The sequence below is a fragment of the Chamaea fasciata genome, unplaced genomic scaffold (assembly GCF_029207755.1).
Source record: "Chamaea fasciata isolate MVZ Bird 193981 ecotype frontalis unplaced genomic scaffold, bChaFas1.0.hap1 SCAF_5, whole genome shotgun sequence".
NCBI lineage: Eukaryota > Metazoa > Chordata > Aves > Passeriformes > Sylviidae > Chamaea > Chamaea fasciata.
This window is the reverse complement of record NW_027094090.1, coordinates 66,299,146-66,316,646: the sequence shown is the minus strand read 5'-3', so window position 1 is coordinate 66,316,646 and position 17,501 is coordinate 66,299,146. Positions and strand designations below refer to the sequence as shown.

The following is a 17,501-nucleotide window of genomic DNA, read 5'->3' as shown; positions in this document are numbered from 1 at the left end:
GAGGGTGGCCAGGGCCATGTAAAGCTCAAAAATGTGCAGATGAACCTGAGCTCCAGTGCCTTGGAGTGAGGGAAATGCTGCAAGAGGTAAACCTCCCTGGGAATGAGAAAATCATCCACCTGATTTCATCAGCTGCAGCGGCTTCCTGCAGGATGAATTCGGTCCAGGTGGATTATGTTCAGAACATAGGAACATATTGCACTTCTACAGCAGTTCTTACCCATCTCTCTCTCCCCCTACACATCACCCACATGAGGATTTGTGTTCATTTGCAGATAGGGAAAACTAAAATCCAGGGAGAGCAACCAGGATGCCCTGAGCACGGCAACTGGCAAATTAACCTTGGGCTACCTCACAAGCAAAGTGACATCAGGCCAGGGCTGGAGCAACTCTAAATACAGAGTTGCAGGTCACGAGGGAGCACTGCTATATGCTTGTCCCATTCTAAGATTTTTCTCTTCCCCTCCTCAAACATCTGCTACAAACCACAGTCAGAGGGGAACTGGACCTCTGGTCTGATCCAGTACAGCTGTTACCATGTCCTCCTGGTTTTAGAAATCAACCTGACCCCTCAGCACTGGATACAAACATGCTTAGACTTGGAAGGAGTTCAGTTTTAGGACCTTGCTTTATGAATGTTTTGTATTAAAATGATTTATATGAACACATTTGCTCTTTGGATCTGGCAGCAGCCTGCGATCAGACCCAGCTTTTCTTAATATTTTGGGCCATAAGCCATCCAGCTTGGGGATTTATTCATCTTAACGTGTTTAGCTTTGTAAGCACAATGCAGTAGTTACTGTTGTGCCTCCCGGCTGCTCTTCCATTTTTTATAAACTCATTTTCTCTGCTAACCTACTTTGAATTTTTTTCTTCTAAAGCTGTTTTTAGTCTTCCCCTGCCCCTTTTCTTTTTATTCTTCCTCTGGCCCCCCCCCCCTTTTTTTTTTCCCCCTCTCCCCAAACACTGGGATAAAAAACTGGTGACTTGAATAGGCTGTGGCTTCTGTATCCTGACTTTGGAAATAATTGTTCCCACTAATCCTTTTGAGTGCACTCCCAATTCCATATATTCAAAGAGCTGTCCCCCCCCACACACATCCACACCCGATTGCTTTTGCTCAACAGTCAGAGATCACGCATCAGCACATTGTCATTGACGGTGCCAAGCAGTTCTTGAGCCCCAAACCCACAAACCGCTCCTGATCTACGGACGGAGGCTCCTCCAGCACTGCCACCACCCTTCCCGCCTTGTCCTCATCCCAGCTACCTGGCAAAGAAAAATGATCTCGTCTTCCAGCTCAGCCCTGCAGCCTGCCAGTCGGTTCCTGGATCCCCTCAATTCAGTGTCACAAATATACTTAACGAGGGAGTTTAATATAGATTTGGTGAGACAGTTATTTGAGTGATACATAATTTATGTTGCCCTGTAGCAGAGGAAGCCTTGAGTGGCGTCAGAGTGAACAGATTCGAGCAACTTGCCAGACAGCAGCACCGAGCGCCGGAGGGGAGTGGAGAGGGCAGAGGAGAGGGGACAGCAACCCAGGAAGGAGCTGCAGGGAGCAGGAGAGCTCCAGAGCAGGAAAAAGCCTGAAAGGTAAAAGGCGCAGGGCGAGAAAGGGATGGAAAAGGAGAGACTCAAGGAAGGGAGGAGGAGCTGCACTGAAGATGCAGACGGGCAGGGAGGGTCTGCGGGATGAATAAGAGATGAGGAGAGCTCGGAGCGGCAGAGATGAAGAGCGGAGCACGCACACACGATGCGACAAGCGGGTCCCCGCAGCGGCGGGTGCCGCAGGCGGGCGGCGGAGCCGGGGCCGCGCCCGCCGCGGGGCGAGGGACAGAGAGTCTCACCCTGCTGGCCCAGCCTTGCCCTGCCGGGACTGCCCACGGCCTGCCCAGGGCACTGCCGGCCCTGCAGGGCTGGGGTCGCTGTCAGCATCCCGCTCTGGCGGCTCATTCCCGGAGCTGCGGGGAGAGCAGAGCGCTGCACTCACCCTCCGGCCGGGGAAATGGGGCAGGCTCTGCTGGCAGCCTCACCCAGGGGCTCCTTCACCCTCCAGTGACAGAGCTGCCCTCCTTGGGCCCCCCTCGGCTCAGGGATGAGGGTCCTAAACGCGCACAGTGGTGACATCTCTGCCCAAGGGGCCTCAGCAGGTTTGCCTGCAGGTATGAGCTGAAACGCGGGAGGCAGACACAGCAAATGCAAAGACCAAGTTTGATAGACCACAGAACATGAACAGTGCCTGTCAAGTTCACAGAATCTGTGCCTGCCACTTGCCTAGGCTTCAACTTCTGAGGAGGCACTTCAGAAGCTTCTGGAAGTTCCTTTTTGGGAGGAGAACTCACATCCAAAGAGTGTCAATGGGCTCTCTGTTAAACTCAGCAGTGACCTGTCACAGAAGTGTACGGACACCTCAGAGACAGATCTCCATCAGAACCAGTCTGATACATGGGGAGAGATACTAGGAAAGCACCTCTGATTTATTTTCTGGGATTTCTGCAATATGAACTGAAGGCAACACACCACTTGGCTCTGAACAGGACCCCTGGTGAGCAGAACAGATGGCTATTTTAAAAGGAAAAAACCCTAAGCACAACTGGACCAGCCAAGAGCCTCCACAGAGGCTGAGGAAGGGGGACTGGCCCTGAGCACTCAGTTTTCCTCCCACCTGCAGTATATCTATCATGAGGTTCACCATTACTTCTGTTTGTGGAAAGCAGCCAGGATAGTTGCTGTTGTGCTAAATTGGAGCAAAATTTGAGCCTTTGCCTCAGCAAGTTCACAATATAGTTACTACTGGCCAAAGAGCTCCTTGGGTGCCCCTTCTCCTGCACACGTGTGGCTGTGCGCAGACCACACACCTGGAAGACCATGGGTGCTTCCTCACCCATGAGCTGACACACGAAACTCTGCAAGGGAATGCCAACCCACCAGGTGAGCAGGGGTCTGGTCATCACTGCTCTCAGTGCCTGGGCAGGGACACCAAAAGGGTTAAAACTTGCCCTCTTCATGCCAGGTGAAGTGCCTGGTGAAGGAGAGTAGCTCCGAACCCGTGCCCCGAGAAGCAGCAGCATCGCCTGAGGGCCAGGCTTTAACCCCTCTGCTTTCTGCCCACAGAGAGGGGCTGTGCTCCTCTCCTGCCCTGCAGGATGGGGCCGACTGTCAGTGTGCTTTCACCTCCCCCCGCCAATGCTTGCAAAGTATTTCTGGAGCTGCTGACTGGCCAAAGCTGGGGGAACATCCCTGCGTTTTCCCTGTGCCTGATGCCGTGTGTGGCTGTTCAGGGCTGCATCCCCGTGGTGCTGTCCCTGCACTCACCCTTACATTTGTGGCTGTTTTCTTTGGCATTTCCCTTGGCAGGAATGGCCAGTGACACAGTTCCTGCTCGGACAGGGCCCTCTGACAGAGGATGATAATAAAGATTGTCATTCTCACTCTTGGGAGCCTCGTGCTGTCCCACTGCCTCCTTCAGGCTGCTCTCCCCTGGGCACAGGGCCACAGAACCCACAAACTGCACAGAGATCTGCAATCAGATCTGCTCTCTAATTCTTTTCCCCCTTAATCTGAGAAATGTGACAAGTAAACTGCAGGTTTTGTAGAAACTGTCCAAGAAAATTTAGAAAAGGTTTGTGCTCCCCTTGACCCAACATCTGCCAGCTTTAAAAGAAATATTTAGATGAGGCTCCTCCAAAAGTTTACAGAAGAGAGTAGCTCTTTCTTGTAAAAAATAAATGCATGGAAACCCCGAAGAATTTCTCTTGAAAACTAGTTTTAGTGGAAATTTTTCAGGTAGTTTCAGTGAGCCGTGGAGCTCAGAATACCCTCTGATACCAGAGCCTGGTTTCACAGGCCTGGGGACCTGAGAGCTCCCTACAGCAAAACCAGAGGACAGGTTGAAAAAGAAATGTTTTAAAAATCCAATTTTTTTTGTATTGATATTGATCCTTTGTTTCCATAAGAATTCCAACAAAAATTAAAAACAAAGATAGAAGTGGGAGTTAAGTATCTGTGTGTGTGTGCACACTTTTGAGTAAGAATTAAGCCTGTGACTTAGGAAACAGATGGGTGCCTCACTCAGGCCCTGAGGGGATCTGTACTGCTGTGCCACGTTTACAAAAGAGAAAAAGGAGAGGGATTTGCCTGGGGTCAAAGTGACTAGAAAGGTCACCAGCTCTAGCCTGATGGCATAAATGACTTTGGTGAGCCTTCAGGTGTGTCCTGTGACTCCACTTTGGGCTCTGTGTGCCGAAAGGGAACCATTTAATCTCCTCAGTGATACCACAAAACCTCCCACAGCTGTCTGGGCAATCCCCCTACAAGGAAACCCAAGTTGCTTGTGAATCAGCTCCTGAGCTGCAGGAGTTTACAGGACTGAAGTTTAAAGAAAGCAGAAGCAGAAATGGTCTTTGGAGAGCTTTGTGTGCATCCTGGCAGCTCAAAACCAGCCACAGCCATGCATTCACACCCCACAAACAGAGCTTCACTGGTGACAGTTATGGCACAGGCATCCCAAGCAAATCCATCCTCCAGCTCTAATCCAAGTGCCAGGCCTCTGAAGAGTCCCGGTTTGTTTAAGCCTCTCCTTATTTGAGACATCAGGTTTCCATTCTTAGCTGCTGCACTAGACAGAACACTGAGGGCCAAATCCATAAAAAACCTGGATCTCTGTAACTTTTCCTTGCAGCACAAGGAGTCACGTGCCCTGTGCTGGTGTGTGTCAAGAGAAGGGCCATGAAACTGGAGAAGGGGCTAGAGCACAGATCTGCTGAGGAGTGGCTGAGGGAGCTGGAGAGGAGAGGGCTCAGGAGGGAGCTCATCCCTCTCTACAACTGCCTGAGAGGGGGCTGTAGCCAGGTGGGGGTTTGGGGCTGCCCATCACAAATCTTCAGCTACCCAGATTCAAGTTTATTGCCCAGCTTCCATCATCCATTATCCTTCTGGAGGATCCTTCTGGATCTGCCTGGACTGACAGAACCCTGAAGTCCCACCTTTTCACTGTGAAGGCTTCCCAGTTCCCATTACTCCACGCAGGAGAGTGGCACCTGCTTGTGTTTTCATGTCCCTGATAGGAACACGCCATCACACTCATCCATGTGAGAAAAGTCCACATCAAAGCCGTCCGTTTTCACTGCCTGATCATCTGGGACGCAGAACTCAGGACGTTGCAGCTCTGCCCCATTTCACACTCCAGGTAAAGGCACATGAGGGCAGCTCAAAAGAAGGATGTGTTTTCATTCAACAGGAGCTCCTGACTTGCTGGTTTTTTTCTCCACATAAGCAGCCAGAAGCAGCTGCCTCAGCCTCTGGTACCAGTCACTCATTAAACAGCAGCTCTGCCCTGTGTGTACAGCGCCCTTGTTCTCACACCCTGAACTCATCGCTGCACAGAGATAAACTATCAATGCCCAGCCTTGTCATGCCGCAAGGAGGGGGGCTGATTCTTCAGGAATGAGGAAAACAGCAGATGAGGGGGATCAGATCACCAACCCTGCACCATTGGGTTCCTCTCTGTTTCAACAGGGTCGCATGTTTTTAAGGCATGTAAGGGGGAGCAGTCCCTCAATACAGGTTTTTAAAATGCCTCCACAGAACACGACCTTTTGCTGGCCTCCTTTCCTCAAGATGCCTCAATTCTGCCCCTGACACCAAGCTGTAATGTTTCAGTCCCAAACACCTACACACAGCCCTGGAGTTTTTACCAGTTCTTTGGACTTCTACTTTTACCTCCTTCAGCAAGAAATACAGGCTTTGCAAAGGAGCCATGTAACCACAGCAGTGTCACTGTCAGAACTAAATGCTTTGAGCTATCATATTAATAAAAACCCCAGGCAAACCAAAAGCCCTTTCCTACCCCAAGTAACCCCCACAGCTCACCAATAGTTCAACACAGCCACAGCCTCTCCTGGTCACTTTGTCATACAAGTCTTTGTCACAGCAGGGTGACCAGCAGACCGGGGCCACAACCCCCTTCCCAAATCCAGCCCCAGTTTCAGACACAGCCCACAGACGCTGCTGTCCCAGGATCACTGGCTCTGTTGGTGCTCTCCCAAATCAGAGAGAGCCACTCTTGCCCAGGGCTGCTCAAAGAGACCCAAGGTGACAGCAATACACCAGCCATGACCCTTCCCCAGTGACCTGCCTAGGGCATGGAGGAAAGGGTACATTTTCTGTTTTATTTGGTACAAAAGGAACAGAACACAATTCGCCATTGAATGTAGGCATGTGCGGTGTGCACCCAAAGCAAGCTGTCCTCCTTTCCCGGGCAAAAGAAAGGCTGAGGCTAGCCCTTACCCCTGGTTTTAAAGGGTAACCCACCAGGCAGTGCTGAGGGCAAGGCTGCAAGCCTTACTGCAGCTGGCAGGAGGCTGAGGACACACGGCTGAAGCCTCTCTGCTACATGGAAGTGTTGTTTTTCTTTCTTTTTATGAAAGAAGAGCACAGTTTATTGCAGGTACATCTAAATCTCTTGTAACTGTTGTCTTTGCTGGTGGTTTATTACCAGCTTGTGATGCTGTGGGTGAATGGAAAACTATAATCCACTTTTTTGTTGTTGTTATTGTTTTTTTAATCACTTGGGTCAAGAGAGCAACAGGTGAACTCACTTAACAATGGATGGCTAAAAGCAGCCAAATTCCCTACACCTCGCAATTAGGTTAAGGGCAACCAGCTGATCTGGCTTTTATAAACAGCTATTTCTTTCCACTGCCAAAAAAAACTTGCCTGAATGATTAATTAAGGTTAGGTGTGACCGATCCCACCCCTTGTCCTGTTGCATTTCAGTGCCTGATGTTTTGAAGGAACGCTGTCCCTGGTTCCAAAAACAAGCTCATGACTATTTAATCTGCTTTAGCACCTTGTGCGAGACAGAAGGCAGCAAAAATTGTTCAGAAAAGGTATAAATCCCAGCCACTGCCAGTCACAGAATCATAGAATGGTTTGTGTTGGAAAAGACCTTTAAGATCATCAAGTCCAGTCACTAATCTAATACTGCCAAGGCCACCACTAATCCATGTCTCTAAGTGCCACATCTGCTTGTCTTTTGAATTCCTCCAGGGATGGTGACTCACCCCTTTCCCTGGGCAGCCCGCTCCAGTGTCTGACAGGCCTTTTGTTGAAGAGAGATTTCTCCTAATAGCCATCTAAGCCTCCCCTGGTGCAGCTTGAGGCCAGTTCATCTTGTTACTCTGGCTTCTTACTTGGGAGAAGAAACTGTCCCCCACCTGGCTAGGGCCTCCTTTCAGCTAGTGTAGAGAGCAACAATCCCTCCCGAGCCTCCTCTTCTCCAGGCTGAACACCCTCAGCTGTTCCTCGCAGGACCTGCCCTGCAGACCCCTCACCAGCTCCACTGCCCTGCTCTGGACTTGCTCCAGCACCTCAGTGTCCTTTTCGGAGTGTGAAGGGACAAGAACTGAGCCCAGGATTAGAGGTGCAGCCTCACCAGTGCCCAGTCCAGGGGGACAATCCCTGCCCTGCTCCTGCTGGCCACACCATTCCTGGTCCAGGCCAGGTGCCATTGCCTTCCTGGTCCCCTGGGCACACTGCTGGCTCTTGTCCAGCCAGCATCTCCAGGTCCTTTTCCACCAGGCAGCCTTCCAGCCTCTCTTCCCCAGGTGTGCAGTGCTTCATGGGGTTGTGACCCAGGTGTAGGACCCAGCTCTTCATCTTGTTCAGCCTCACACAAGTGGCCTCAGTGCCTTGATCCGGCCCCTGCAGATCCCTCTGCAGAGCCCTTCTCCCCCCAGCAGGTCAGCACTCCCACCCAGCCGGGTGTCGCCTGCAAACCGGGGGTGCGCTCCATCCTCTCATCCAGGTCACTGGTAATGATATTAAACACAACACCCAGCCCAAAGAGAAGATCTGTCTCTAATCCCCTGTGCATTTGAGTTTTGTCTGTGTCCTGAAGGGAGAGAATTTAATATTCCATGCAAAACCCCTGGCTTTCGGATAATCTACATCATTGTAACTCTGGACAAGCTTGTTTTCCACAAAAACACCCGTTATTTTTCTAACCTTGCTGAGCTCCTGATCACAGCAAGTATCTTGTGCCTATTAATACCAGCTGTGAGGGGAAACTGAGCACTCTCAGCATTTAAAACGTGCAACTTTGGCCCTTTCCCAGGCTTCTAGGTAAACCCCGGGGAGAAGTCAGCATCCCACAGGACAGAGGTGTGTGTGTGTTGGCTCAGCAGTGCCTGTGGTTCCTCCTGTCTCCCCAGGGTGTGGCTCCTCACCTGCGGGTCAACGGGCCCATGAACATCAACCACTACGCCACCAAGAAGAGCGTGGCCGAGAGCATGCTGGACGTGGCCCTCTTCATGGCCAACGTCACCCAGCTCAAGGCTGTGCTGGAGCAGGGAACCTCCTTCCAGTACTACGCCGCCCTCGTCGTGCTCATCAGCATCTCCCTCTTCTTCCAGGTGATGATTGGGATCCTGCTGATCATCACCGGTAAGGTGGCGGCCGTGCAGCCGGGCAGGGGGGGCACCGCGCCCTGGGGGGAAGGGGGGAGCCTCTTCTCCAGAGCTCTTCCCTTCTGGCTCCATCCAGGGCCGGGGTGGGTGGTAGGGGGGGCAGTGTCACTCAGAATGGTGGGTGGGTTGTTTTCCATCTGCCACGTCTCCGAGCACAACTCTCCCCTCGCTTTCCCAGTGCTGAGCCCCATGCCAGGGAAAGAGTGGGGGTTTGGCCAAGCTGGGCCTCTTGCTGCCCCTGCTGTTGTGTGCTCCCTCGTGCAGCTCCTGCAGACACTGCATTTGAGCTCTGTTTTATATCTTACTTCGTCTGGGACCTAACAGAACAATTTAGGCAGAGGTATTCCCTATATTAACCTCACATTTAACCAATCCCACAGTTTTCCTGGTGGCCTGCAGGCAGGACATTAACACCAGCGTTGGTCTGCTGGTGCTTGCCCAGCGCTCCATCTGATACGGGAGTTGCTGTATTTCAGTCTCCAATGGATTCCCAGTACTAAACCCCTGCAAAATGCTGCACTTCCCTGAATACCCTACACGGGTTTTTATGGGGGACAGAGGATTGGAGGCTCTGGGAAATCTGTGATGTGTTCCTTCCCCTGTCACACACACCACAGCTTTTCCTGGTGGCAGCTGTGCTGGCTGGAGCCAGCTGGGAGGAGAGAGGGGACAAAGGACCACACCACGGCTGCCGTTTGCATGGCCAGACAGCCCTGGTCACCAGGGTATTGCTGTCTCTGAGGGGATCAGCGTCCATCAGCCAGGACTGACCCATTCCCGTGCCAGGGCTGACAGCTGTGTCACCACACAGGTGACGTGTGTGTGGAACTGGCCTCCCAGAGCAAGCAGAGCATTGCTGCCCGTGCCTCCCGTGTCCCAGGGCCATGCAGTGCTGGGGGCACCATGGCATGTGTCTGGCTAGTGAGCAGCAGTAACTTGCCCGTTTAGGGCTGACCCATTGCAGGGCCACGGCGCCTCCATGGCAAAACAAACAACTTTGCCAAAAAATCAAAATAAGGTGAGTTCCTCTCTGCTCCATCCTTCTGCATCATCCCAGAGCAGGCTGCGGCTCCTGTAGCGTTCCTGTGACTGCTCCCTCTGCTTTGTGGCCTCAGCACTCAGGGGCACCAGGAACATTCACCAGGCAGGGGAGGCTTGCAGGAGCTGGGGGACTCGGAGCCAGTCTGCAAAGCCCCTTCACTTTCTGCATTGTGTTGTACAGCTCGTTTGAACCTGAATGACATTGCAAAGCAACCCCGCCTGAATGTGCTCAACAACGCTGCCACAGCTCTCATCTTCGTCACAGTCATCCTCAACATCTTCATCACAGCCTTCGGCGTGCAGAAGACTGGTCTCTACCCTACCAGGAATTTTGGACCGTACTAATTCGTGGAGCAGTGGACTCAGGTAAGAAAGGGCGAGTTCCCATCACTGCCAGCCCCTGGGAGGGCTCCCATTCTCAAAAACTTCACTGCTAGGTGGAGAAGGCAAAGCTGCACTGTCTGAGCACAAGGCGAGGAAGGTGCTGGGCAAGGCAGGGGGGAAGAGCTCTTTACAACAGCCACTGCGCTTTGGCCGGGACTGCTTTAACCACCTATTGCTCCTTCTCAAGGAAGCCCTGTACTAAGAGTCCATCCAAATGGTTGGGTGCCCATGTCATGCCAGAGAGGGAATGACGTGTTCCTAAATCAAAAGCACTTGAGCTCAAGAAGCAAAATTCACATTTCTTGCTTACATAACCTCCAAAATGTAAATGCAGTTTAAATGCAACGTACCAGGGCAAGAGCCAACAAGAAAGCTCAACAGTCGCATGCTGTGGTGAGGGCAGATGCAAAGGCCAAAAGCCTCCATAAAACATTGCTGGTTTGGGATCCAGAGAGGGGCAGGGGCTGCAGAGCAGCACCCAGAGGTGCAGGGGCAGCTGTGGTGCCCAGCAGTGGCTGTGGCTGCTCCTCTCTGGCCATGCACACAGGTGAGGTGACCTTACCAGCATTTCTTGTCCTCCTGCAGGGTCTGAGCAGCGCAGCTCTCCTCCACGTCTCCACTGACCTCAGCAGGAGCCCCTCGACGAGTCCAGAAATTCGGGTTAAACTTCCAATCTCTCTGTGTGTGTCACAGCACACTGGCCCCTAATGTAATGCTTTTGCAGTTCTGAGGGGTGGGAACATTGCCTCTCCAAGCTAGAGCAAACTTTGTGAGAGAAAACTGCAGCAACAGCGGCAGGTATACATTTTAAAAGTTCGGTTCTCTAAGTCCCTTTTCTTATTTTAGCTGCCTGCTTCACATATCCAATATTGGCTCATTTGGTAGAGAGGACTGAATGATTTACTTTGTAGGCTAAATAAATAAATCCAGCTTTTTTTCTTTTTTTTTGTCTCAAACATAAGTCAATGCCCTTAAAGCAATTCTGTCTAATAGTTTACATCCCAAATGTTGGAATGGATTTCTCAAACTAAAAACCAGCTTCTCCTAGGATAGAATGGTGTGTGTACATTAAGATAGATGGAACCAGTTCGAGTGTTTTCCTAGTTGTTTAACATGAAATGTGACATAGCTAAGAAAACAATCAGATCTTTCCAGCACTGGAATATTACCAAGGACAGAAAATAGTTATTGTGGTCTGATGTCAGCATCAGGGACCTATCAGGAATGATGTCAGAGTAGCCTGATGATATTTAGTAGAAAATGAAGAAACATTATACATAAGGACACAGCCTAGGCTTATTGCCACAATGAAAAATTACAGCTGAATAGCTTATTACTTTATTAAAAAATCACCATTATGATTTATTCTTATCACTAATATAAACGTCTTAAATTTTATTCCGTTTATAATGACAGCTCTGGTAATTCTCTTGTATTAGAACAATTTGTTTCCTTAAAAAAATCCTTTGAATTAATGAGCTTCAAGATTTTTATTAAAGAGTAAAAATTTTCAATCCTAAATTTTTAACTCCATAGCCATGCTAAAAAATGGTACTTTAATAGCCTTATGTAAGCCTATTTAAATAATTACATGCTCTTTTGATTATTAAATGATTTTCCCATCGTACTACAGAATCAGAGTTTAATATGGACATCTCATTTAGTATATCCTTTCCACCCCTGAGAGAGAAATGCCATGAAAACATCCTCACACAGGTCTTCTGGAGCTACTGGGAGTGTCTGACACTTAGATACAGAAAGGCTTCATTTGTATTCTGTACTTGACAAAACCAAATCTGTGTCGGTCACACGTGGTGCTTTTCCTGAGAGGCTGTGAAGGATCTCGCCCACGAAGGCGGTGGGTGAGGCCAGGGCCAGCAGCAGTTTAGCACCTGAAACCAACAGTGACTTCCCTGAGCTGCAGCAAAGTTGCATAAAAAGGGTAGGGTGGAAAATACCCGCTCTGTACTTACCAGAACCTGAGGTGGCAAAGCTGAGCACAGTCTGAGCTCTCTTTGGTGAAGCAGGCAGAGGCTTGTCCTCCACTCTGGTCTGGGGTGACTCTGAGTTTGCTGCTGAACTTGGTCCTCAGCCTTGGCTCTGCCTGGCAGCAGAGGGGTGGATGTTTCTGGGAAGCCTGTTATCCGCCTCCTCCAGAAAAATGCCTCACTCCAGAGGCAGCAGAATGAGCTGTAGGCGCAGCAGAACCACAAGCCAAGGGCTGTCAGCCACTGCAGGCTGGCTGGGCTCATGGCAAGGCAAAAATTCCACCTCCTGCACGCAGACCCCAAACCCTGGGACTCTCTGCTTCACGGAGCAAGAGGCAAAGCAATTAGCATTGGTGGCTGAATTGTGAAGAGAGGGAAAAACAGAAAAGATTCGGCTGGGAAAGAAGCAGCGAGGGCAATTTCATTGCCACATCTTAACTCCATCATGGTTTCAGAGAGCTACTGGATGGGGTATGGCAGCATGTGAGGCCTGCACGAGCAGAGGGGCCTTCCTGCCACTCACCCCAGGCAAGAAAAGACCGGCAACACACCGCAGTACTTTCCCTCCATCTCCTTTAATATTAATCATTTCTTGTTATAGTGCAATCACGCTCTTTAGCAACCTTGGCTGCCTTTTCCCCTTTGTGTGTGACTCCCATTGCTGCCAAGCTTTTGATACTCAAAGGCGGCCCAGTGCAAGTGTAAATGGGCCAAAATGGAACCCAAATAACAGCTCCTGTGGAAGAGCTGATCTCCCAGGAGCGTGGGCTGTGCCAAGCACTCAGCTCAGGTCTAGGCTCCCACCTGTGGTCTTCTCCGGGCGCTGTCCTCTTCCTGCCAGGAGCACCACTGTATTTTCCACATCCTCTCACCACTTCACACTCATGCTTTGCTGAGATGTGGATTTGCCCACTGCCTCCACCCATGGAGGCAGCAGGAGAACTGCTTTGTTGCCATCCCATGTCCCACAGATGCAGAGGGGACTGAAGCAGGGCTCAGTGCTGGCCAGCCTTGCCCCTGCACCTCCCACCCACCCCTGGCTGCAGAGCTCCTGCTGGCTTGGGCAGAGTCACCTCTCTCTGGTGCTGTCAGCTAATGAGGACAGAGGAGCACACCTGGCTTCTGATCCCTGCGGCACGGTGATGTGGGTGAGAGTTAACACACAGACAGAAGAGAGCTCTTGTAGGAAGACAATGTATTTATAAAACACAAGGGAGAATCTGTATATCCCCCAGCTCCAGCAGAGAGGTGGCTCAGGAGTCGTCTTGAAGGCACAGAGCCACTTTAAGGCAGGTAACTCAAAGGTACAACTCAGGTTTTCAACACAAGGCATCTGCATCTAACAAACAATCAACCTCACACATTTGTAGGACATGAAGAGAGATGTTCATACCGGGCAAACATTAAGACAACGATGAAACAAATAATGATTTTCACACAATACACTTTGCTCAGATTAAAAGCCAGCCCTTCTTCATTCCCTTGCTGACCTGCAAAGCAAGCCCGAGCACCACACTCCACTCCTGAACACACAGTCACATTTGCAGGCAGGGCCCCTTGCCCTGCACCTCACACTCGGTGGTTCAGACTCCGCAGCCTGGTCACATCCTGCCCTGGAGGTCTCTTCTGCTGCACTGTCCCCCAGCCACAGAGCTTCTGCAGCAGCCCGCTCCTGGCCTGATGCAAGGAACATCCTATGCAACTGACTTCCTCCAGCTGTCCAGGCAGGACACAGCCAGGATGCACACAAAGGCCAGAAACTCCAGCACAGCTTCCTAAAAAGATCCTGGTGACAGAAGTGTGACCAGCTGTTGAGGGGAGTCAGCTTCCTGGCCATGTTCTTTCACCGCACGGCTGAGGGCTCTGCTCCAGCGGTGCTTCCTGCTCTCCCCCTCTTTGTGACTCTGTCAGGGGAGAAAAGCTGCAGCTTGCTTTGGAAGAGGGGCAGCAGCCTCAGAGCAAAGCCCAGCACTGCTCCCAGGGTCTGCTGCTGCCCAGGAAACTGGGCAGTGTGGAGCCCCTCGTCTCCCTGCACCCTGCAGTGAGGTCTCCGAGCACGTGGGCTGGGAGAGAGTTTGTGCCCCACTCCAAGCTCCTCCAGGAGGCTGCCAGCTAGCGCCAATTAGTATTAATCACATCTACTACTGCAAGGCTTGGGCACCAACTGAGAATTCCCACTGAAAGGGAAGTATATCTGGCACGGCAGCTCTGGCAGTGGGGAAGGTGGCCATCAGGAAACTGGACTGCGAACTGGTCACGCCTCACATCTCCACCAAGGAGTCCTCACGAGGTAGTTCTGCTCACCACTGGCCTGGGTTACAAGGTGTGAAGGAAAGGGTACAGCCGCAGCTGAAAAATGGGGGCAAGCCCTCAGATTCTGCTGCAGTGCTGCTCTGAGGGGTGCACCCTGCTGTCCAGCCCCGCTCTTTAAAGGCTGGCTGCCCTCTGTGGTGGGGAAGACTCCTGTCATGGATGCCCAGTGAGTTACCTTCTGGAGGCACCCAGTTCCTGCCAGTGTCTGCAGATGGATGCCAGCTGCTAACTGTGGGTGCTGCAGACCACATCCACAGCCAGATGTGGATGCACATCTGTACAATTAACTCCTCCTCCCCACGCTGGACTCGTGGGCTGCCACAGAAGCCGGCAGCTCTCCATGTGCTGCTCCCAGCTGAGGGCCCAGACAGCTGCTCCTGTCCCTCCTGCCAGCCTCTCCCCATTCCACAGGCATTGCGTGCCGCAGCCAGCCTGGACAGGCTGTGCAGGCGCCCTCCTGCAGCCTGGAGAGCACCTCACCTGCACACCGCTGCAGTTGTGCTGTGTCTGAGGGAAGCACAGGCTCTGACTTGCACCCAGAGCATGACTGACACTGCGCATTCCAGGCAGAAACAGAGCTTATTGCAACATTGCATCACAGGGCTCTGGTCTCCCAAACTCCTGTAATACTTCAAAAAAAACCATTCCAAAAAAGTGTTGACTGCTGTCTGCCTCTTTGCTCTCACCTCAACTGCCATGATTTAATTTCTTAGTATCTGCATGGGTGTTTTCCCTCAATGGGAAGACTGCTCTGGCTTGGGCAGCTGGCTAAAGCTGCCTCTTCTGGGATATTCAGTGTCTCCACTTCCCAGCAATTCCCCTCAGAGCTGGGCACCACGAGCAGCATCCTATGCCACACTCTCCCCTCAAGCTTGAGACCTTCTCAGCATGGTATGGGGACACTGAAGCTCCAGTGTAAAGCACTGAGCGAGCTGGGATTTCTGGCTTTATATAGTCTTCTAAAATGGTTACAGAGTAAAAAAAATCTTGCCTTACACAGGAGTTTCACGGGATGAGACTCCCCTGTAGCACCAGGCCAGCTGTGTTCTCTCCACAGTTCTTGCATCAGTGACAGCATGGGTTTGCCCATCCTTTTGTTCACTCTTCTGTCCTCACACCTGGTTACACCCAGTGCACGTGCCAAGACCTGAGGCCACCTCCTCCGTACCAGGCCAGAGCTCCCAGGGCTGCTCCAGGAATGAGGCACCAACAGCTGTGCTGGCTCCCCAGCCAGAAACCTGCTCCCTCCGTCAGAGTCAAACTATGACAAGACACGACTGTGAGGCCAGAACTTATTAAATTAACTTTTAGATGCTGCATAAACGTACAGGGTCTTGACAGCAGAAGACTCTGTCTCCTCTTCTGACGAATCACAATATTCTAACTAATAAAATATTGCCACTTCTTCCCTGCTAGGGTTTCCCTGATATTGTTAGGACAAACACACGTCTGTCAGATAAGGCTGCAAAGTTCCTCCTGAGATGCCCTGACGGCTTCTCCGTAGAGCCCTTCCACTACCCTCAGGCAGTGGGTCAGTAATTTGGGTGGAATTGTCACATCGCCCTTGCCAGCTCACCCAGCTACAGGCAAACATGGCTCTTGTAAGGGAAATGTATTTGCAACTCCATCCATGGCCCAGAATTCGCTGAACACAAGCAGAGTTTTTCGTAACGACCAGAGTGAAAAGCACAGAGGAACATCCAAGCACCAGCAGCCTAAAGTGCCCGTCAGCTCCTCTGCACCCAGATTTCCGTAAGTCAGCACATGGGCATGTGGGTGCAAGACTGATCAGAGAACTTTGGTCCCCTGTCCAAAATCACGGGTACTGGGAGATGGCAAAGGAGAGGAAATGGGGACGGCTGTGGGTTCTTTTCCTTTTTTTTTTCCATTCAAGTTTTGAAAGAGAAGCTGCGTTGCTCTGAATAAACCGTTCGGGGCTTAGCTGGGATTTGTGTTTGTTTGGTGCAAGACTCAACAGGAAACCGGCACCTCTCCCAGTGTACCTTCCACCAGCCTGCACGGCAGGGAATCCAAGTCCCCCCCTTGTCACACCTCCCCAGCCCCAGGGATCCCACGTGCTGGATGCAGCGGCCGGCCAGAGAAGCTCCTGCCCTGCTGGCCCCTTCCTGGGCTGTGCCGGGTGCCATCAGAGGGTTCTGGAGGCAGAGGAAGGGTTGGGGCACTGGGCTGGGTGCCCTGGTAAAGTGCACATCTGGATGAGATGGTGGCAGTGCTGCCCAGCAGCTCTGGGGCCGGAGGCTACGCTGTCCTCAGCTGGCGCCGGTTCCACATGCCCCGCTTCGAGTGAAACCAGTGGAAAAAGTTCCTCAGGGCCAGACGCTCCACTTCCAGCCCAGCCTGTAAGATCCTGGCAGAAAGAAGACTCAGGGAAAATCCCATCCCAAAGATACTGAGGGACTCAGCCCCAGGAAAACTCTTTTTTAAGTCGTGCTGTTGAAAAGAGACCACAAGCAAATTGGATGGCCCAGGACAGCTCAGGGGTATCCCGTATCTATAAGCAGGAATCTAATGACCCTTGCTGAGTGTTCGTGCACCCTTGAGAGCAGGACTGCTTGCACATGCCAGGACAGGAGGAAAGACACCTGGCAGCACTGGATTGCAGTCAGCTGACAGAAAAGACAGGACAGGGCCCAAACCCTACAATTCCAAACCCAGAGGCCCAGGATTTGTGCAGCAGGGATCCCTCATCACAAAATCCTCCGAAATTTTAACTCATAATCTTTAAATGCCTCTCCACCAGCGGGTCTTCAAGGCAATTCAATTGCTAAACGTTACATGGGAAATGTCAGGGACTAAGACTGTGTTCTGCAGTGCTTGAAGAGGACGAGGCCTTCACAACCACCAGTGTCTGATCTGCAGGAGACCAACCAGCAGTGTGGCTGGAAGGCAGCAGAGAACAGCTCTTCTCTTACGAGTGGCTGCAGTAGAGTGTTTTTTGTCTCCTCATGTACCAGGTTTGAGGTCAGGATATGCTCAAAGACTCTCCCTCCCTGGCCAAGGTTATGGTGGCAGTGGTCGTCTCAATCTCCTTAGATCCCCACTCCCGTGGTCACTGGTTCTGATGTGCTTCCTCTCCTGAGCACTTGAACAGTGACAATGGATTCCTACCTGTCCAGGAGTTCCCAGTCCTCTCCTCCCCAGCGGTCCCGGAACTCTTTTGTGTTCATGCCTCCAATTTTGTCCAGGTCAGACTTGTATATGCCCAGGAGCCCAAACCCATTCACCTCCCAGTAGCCTGAGGAGAGCACAAAAGAGGCACAGCTTTGTTGGGGTTTTGAACCAT

At 51.5% G+C, this 17,501-nt stretch overlaps 2 protein-coding genes across 4 annotated transcripts in view; one reads left to right on the top strand and one right to left on the bottom strand.

The window, feature by feature from the left end:
• NINJ2 (ninjurin 2) overlaps positions 1-11,576 on the top strand; it is a 44,045-nt gene extending 32,469 nt beyond the window's left edge. For 2 of the 3 annotated variants that reach the window (XM_066184241.1, XM_066184242.1), the window contains 3 exons: positions 8,217-8,448; positions 9,694-9,878; positions 10,482-11,576. In XM_066184241.1, the coding sequence (XP_066040338.1) occupies positions 8,250-8,448; positions 9,694-9,857 (363 nt within the window). In that variant the 5' untranslated portion in view covers positions 8,217-8,249 and the 3' untranslated portion in view covers positions 9,858-9,878; positions 10,482-11,576. The remainder of the gene's footprint in view (positions 1-8,216; positions 8,449-9,693; positions 9,879-10,481) is intronic. The other variant, XM_066184240.1, reaches the window with a different exon arrangement.
• Positions 11,577-13,062: 1,486 nt separating this feature from the next.
• Positions 13,063-17,501, bottom strand: part of B4GALNT3 (beta-1,4-N-acetyl-galactosaminyltransferase 3) — a 56,716-nt gene continuing 52,277 nt past the window's right edge. Inside the window, exons 19-20 of the mRNA XM_066184239.1 lie at positions 17,327-17,453; positions 13,063-16,565 (exon numbers count right to left, since the gene is read on the bottom strand). Of these exons, the coding sequence (XP_066040336.1) occupies positions 16,457-16,565; positions 17,327-17,453 (236 nt within the window). The 3' untranslated portion in view covers positions 13,063-16,456. The remainder of the gene's footprint in view (positions 16,566-17,326; positions 17,454-17,501) is intronic.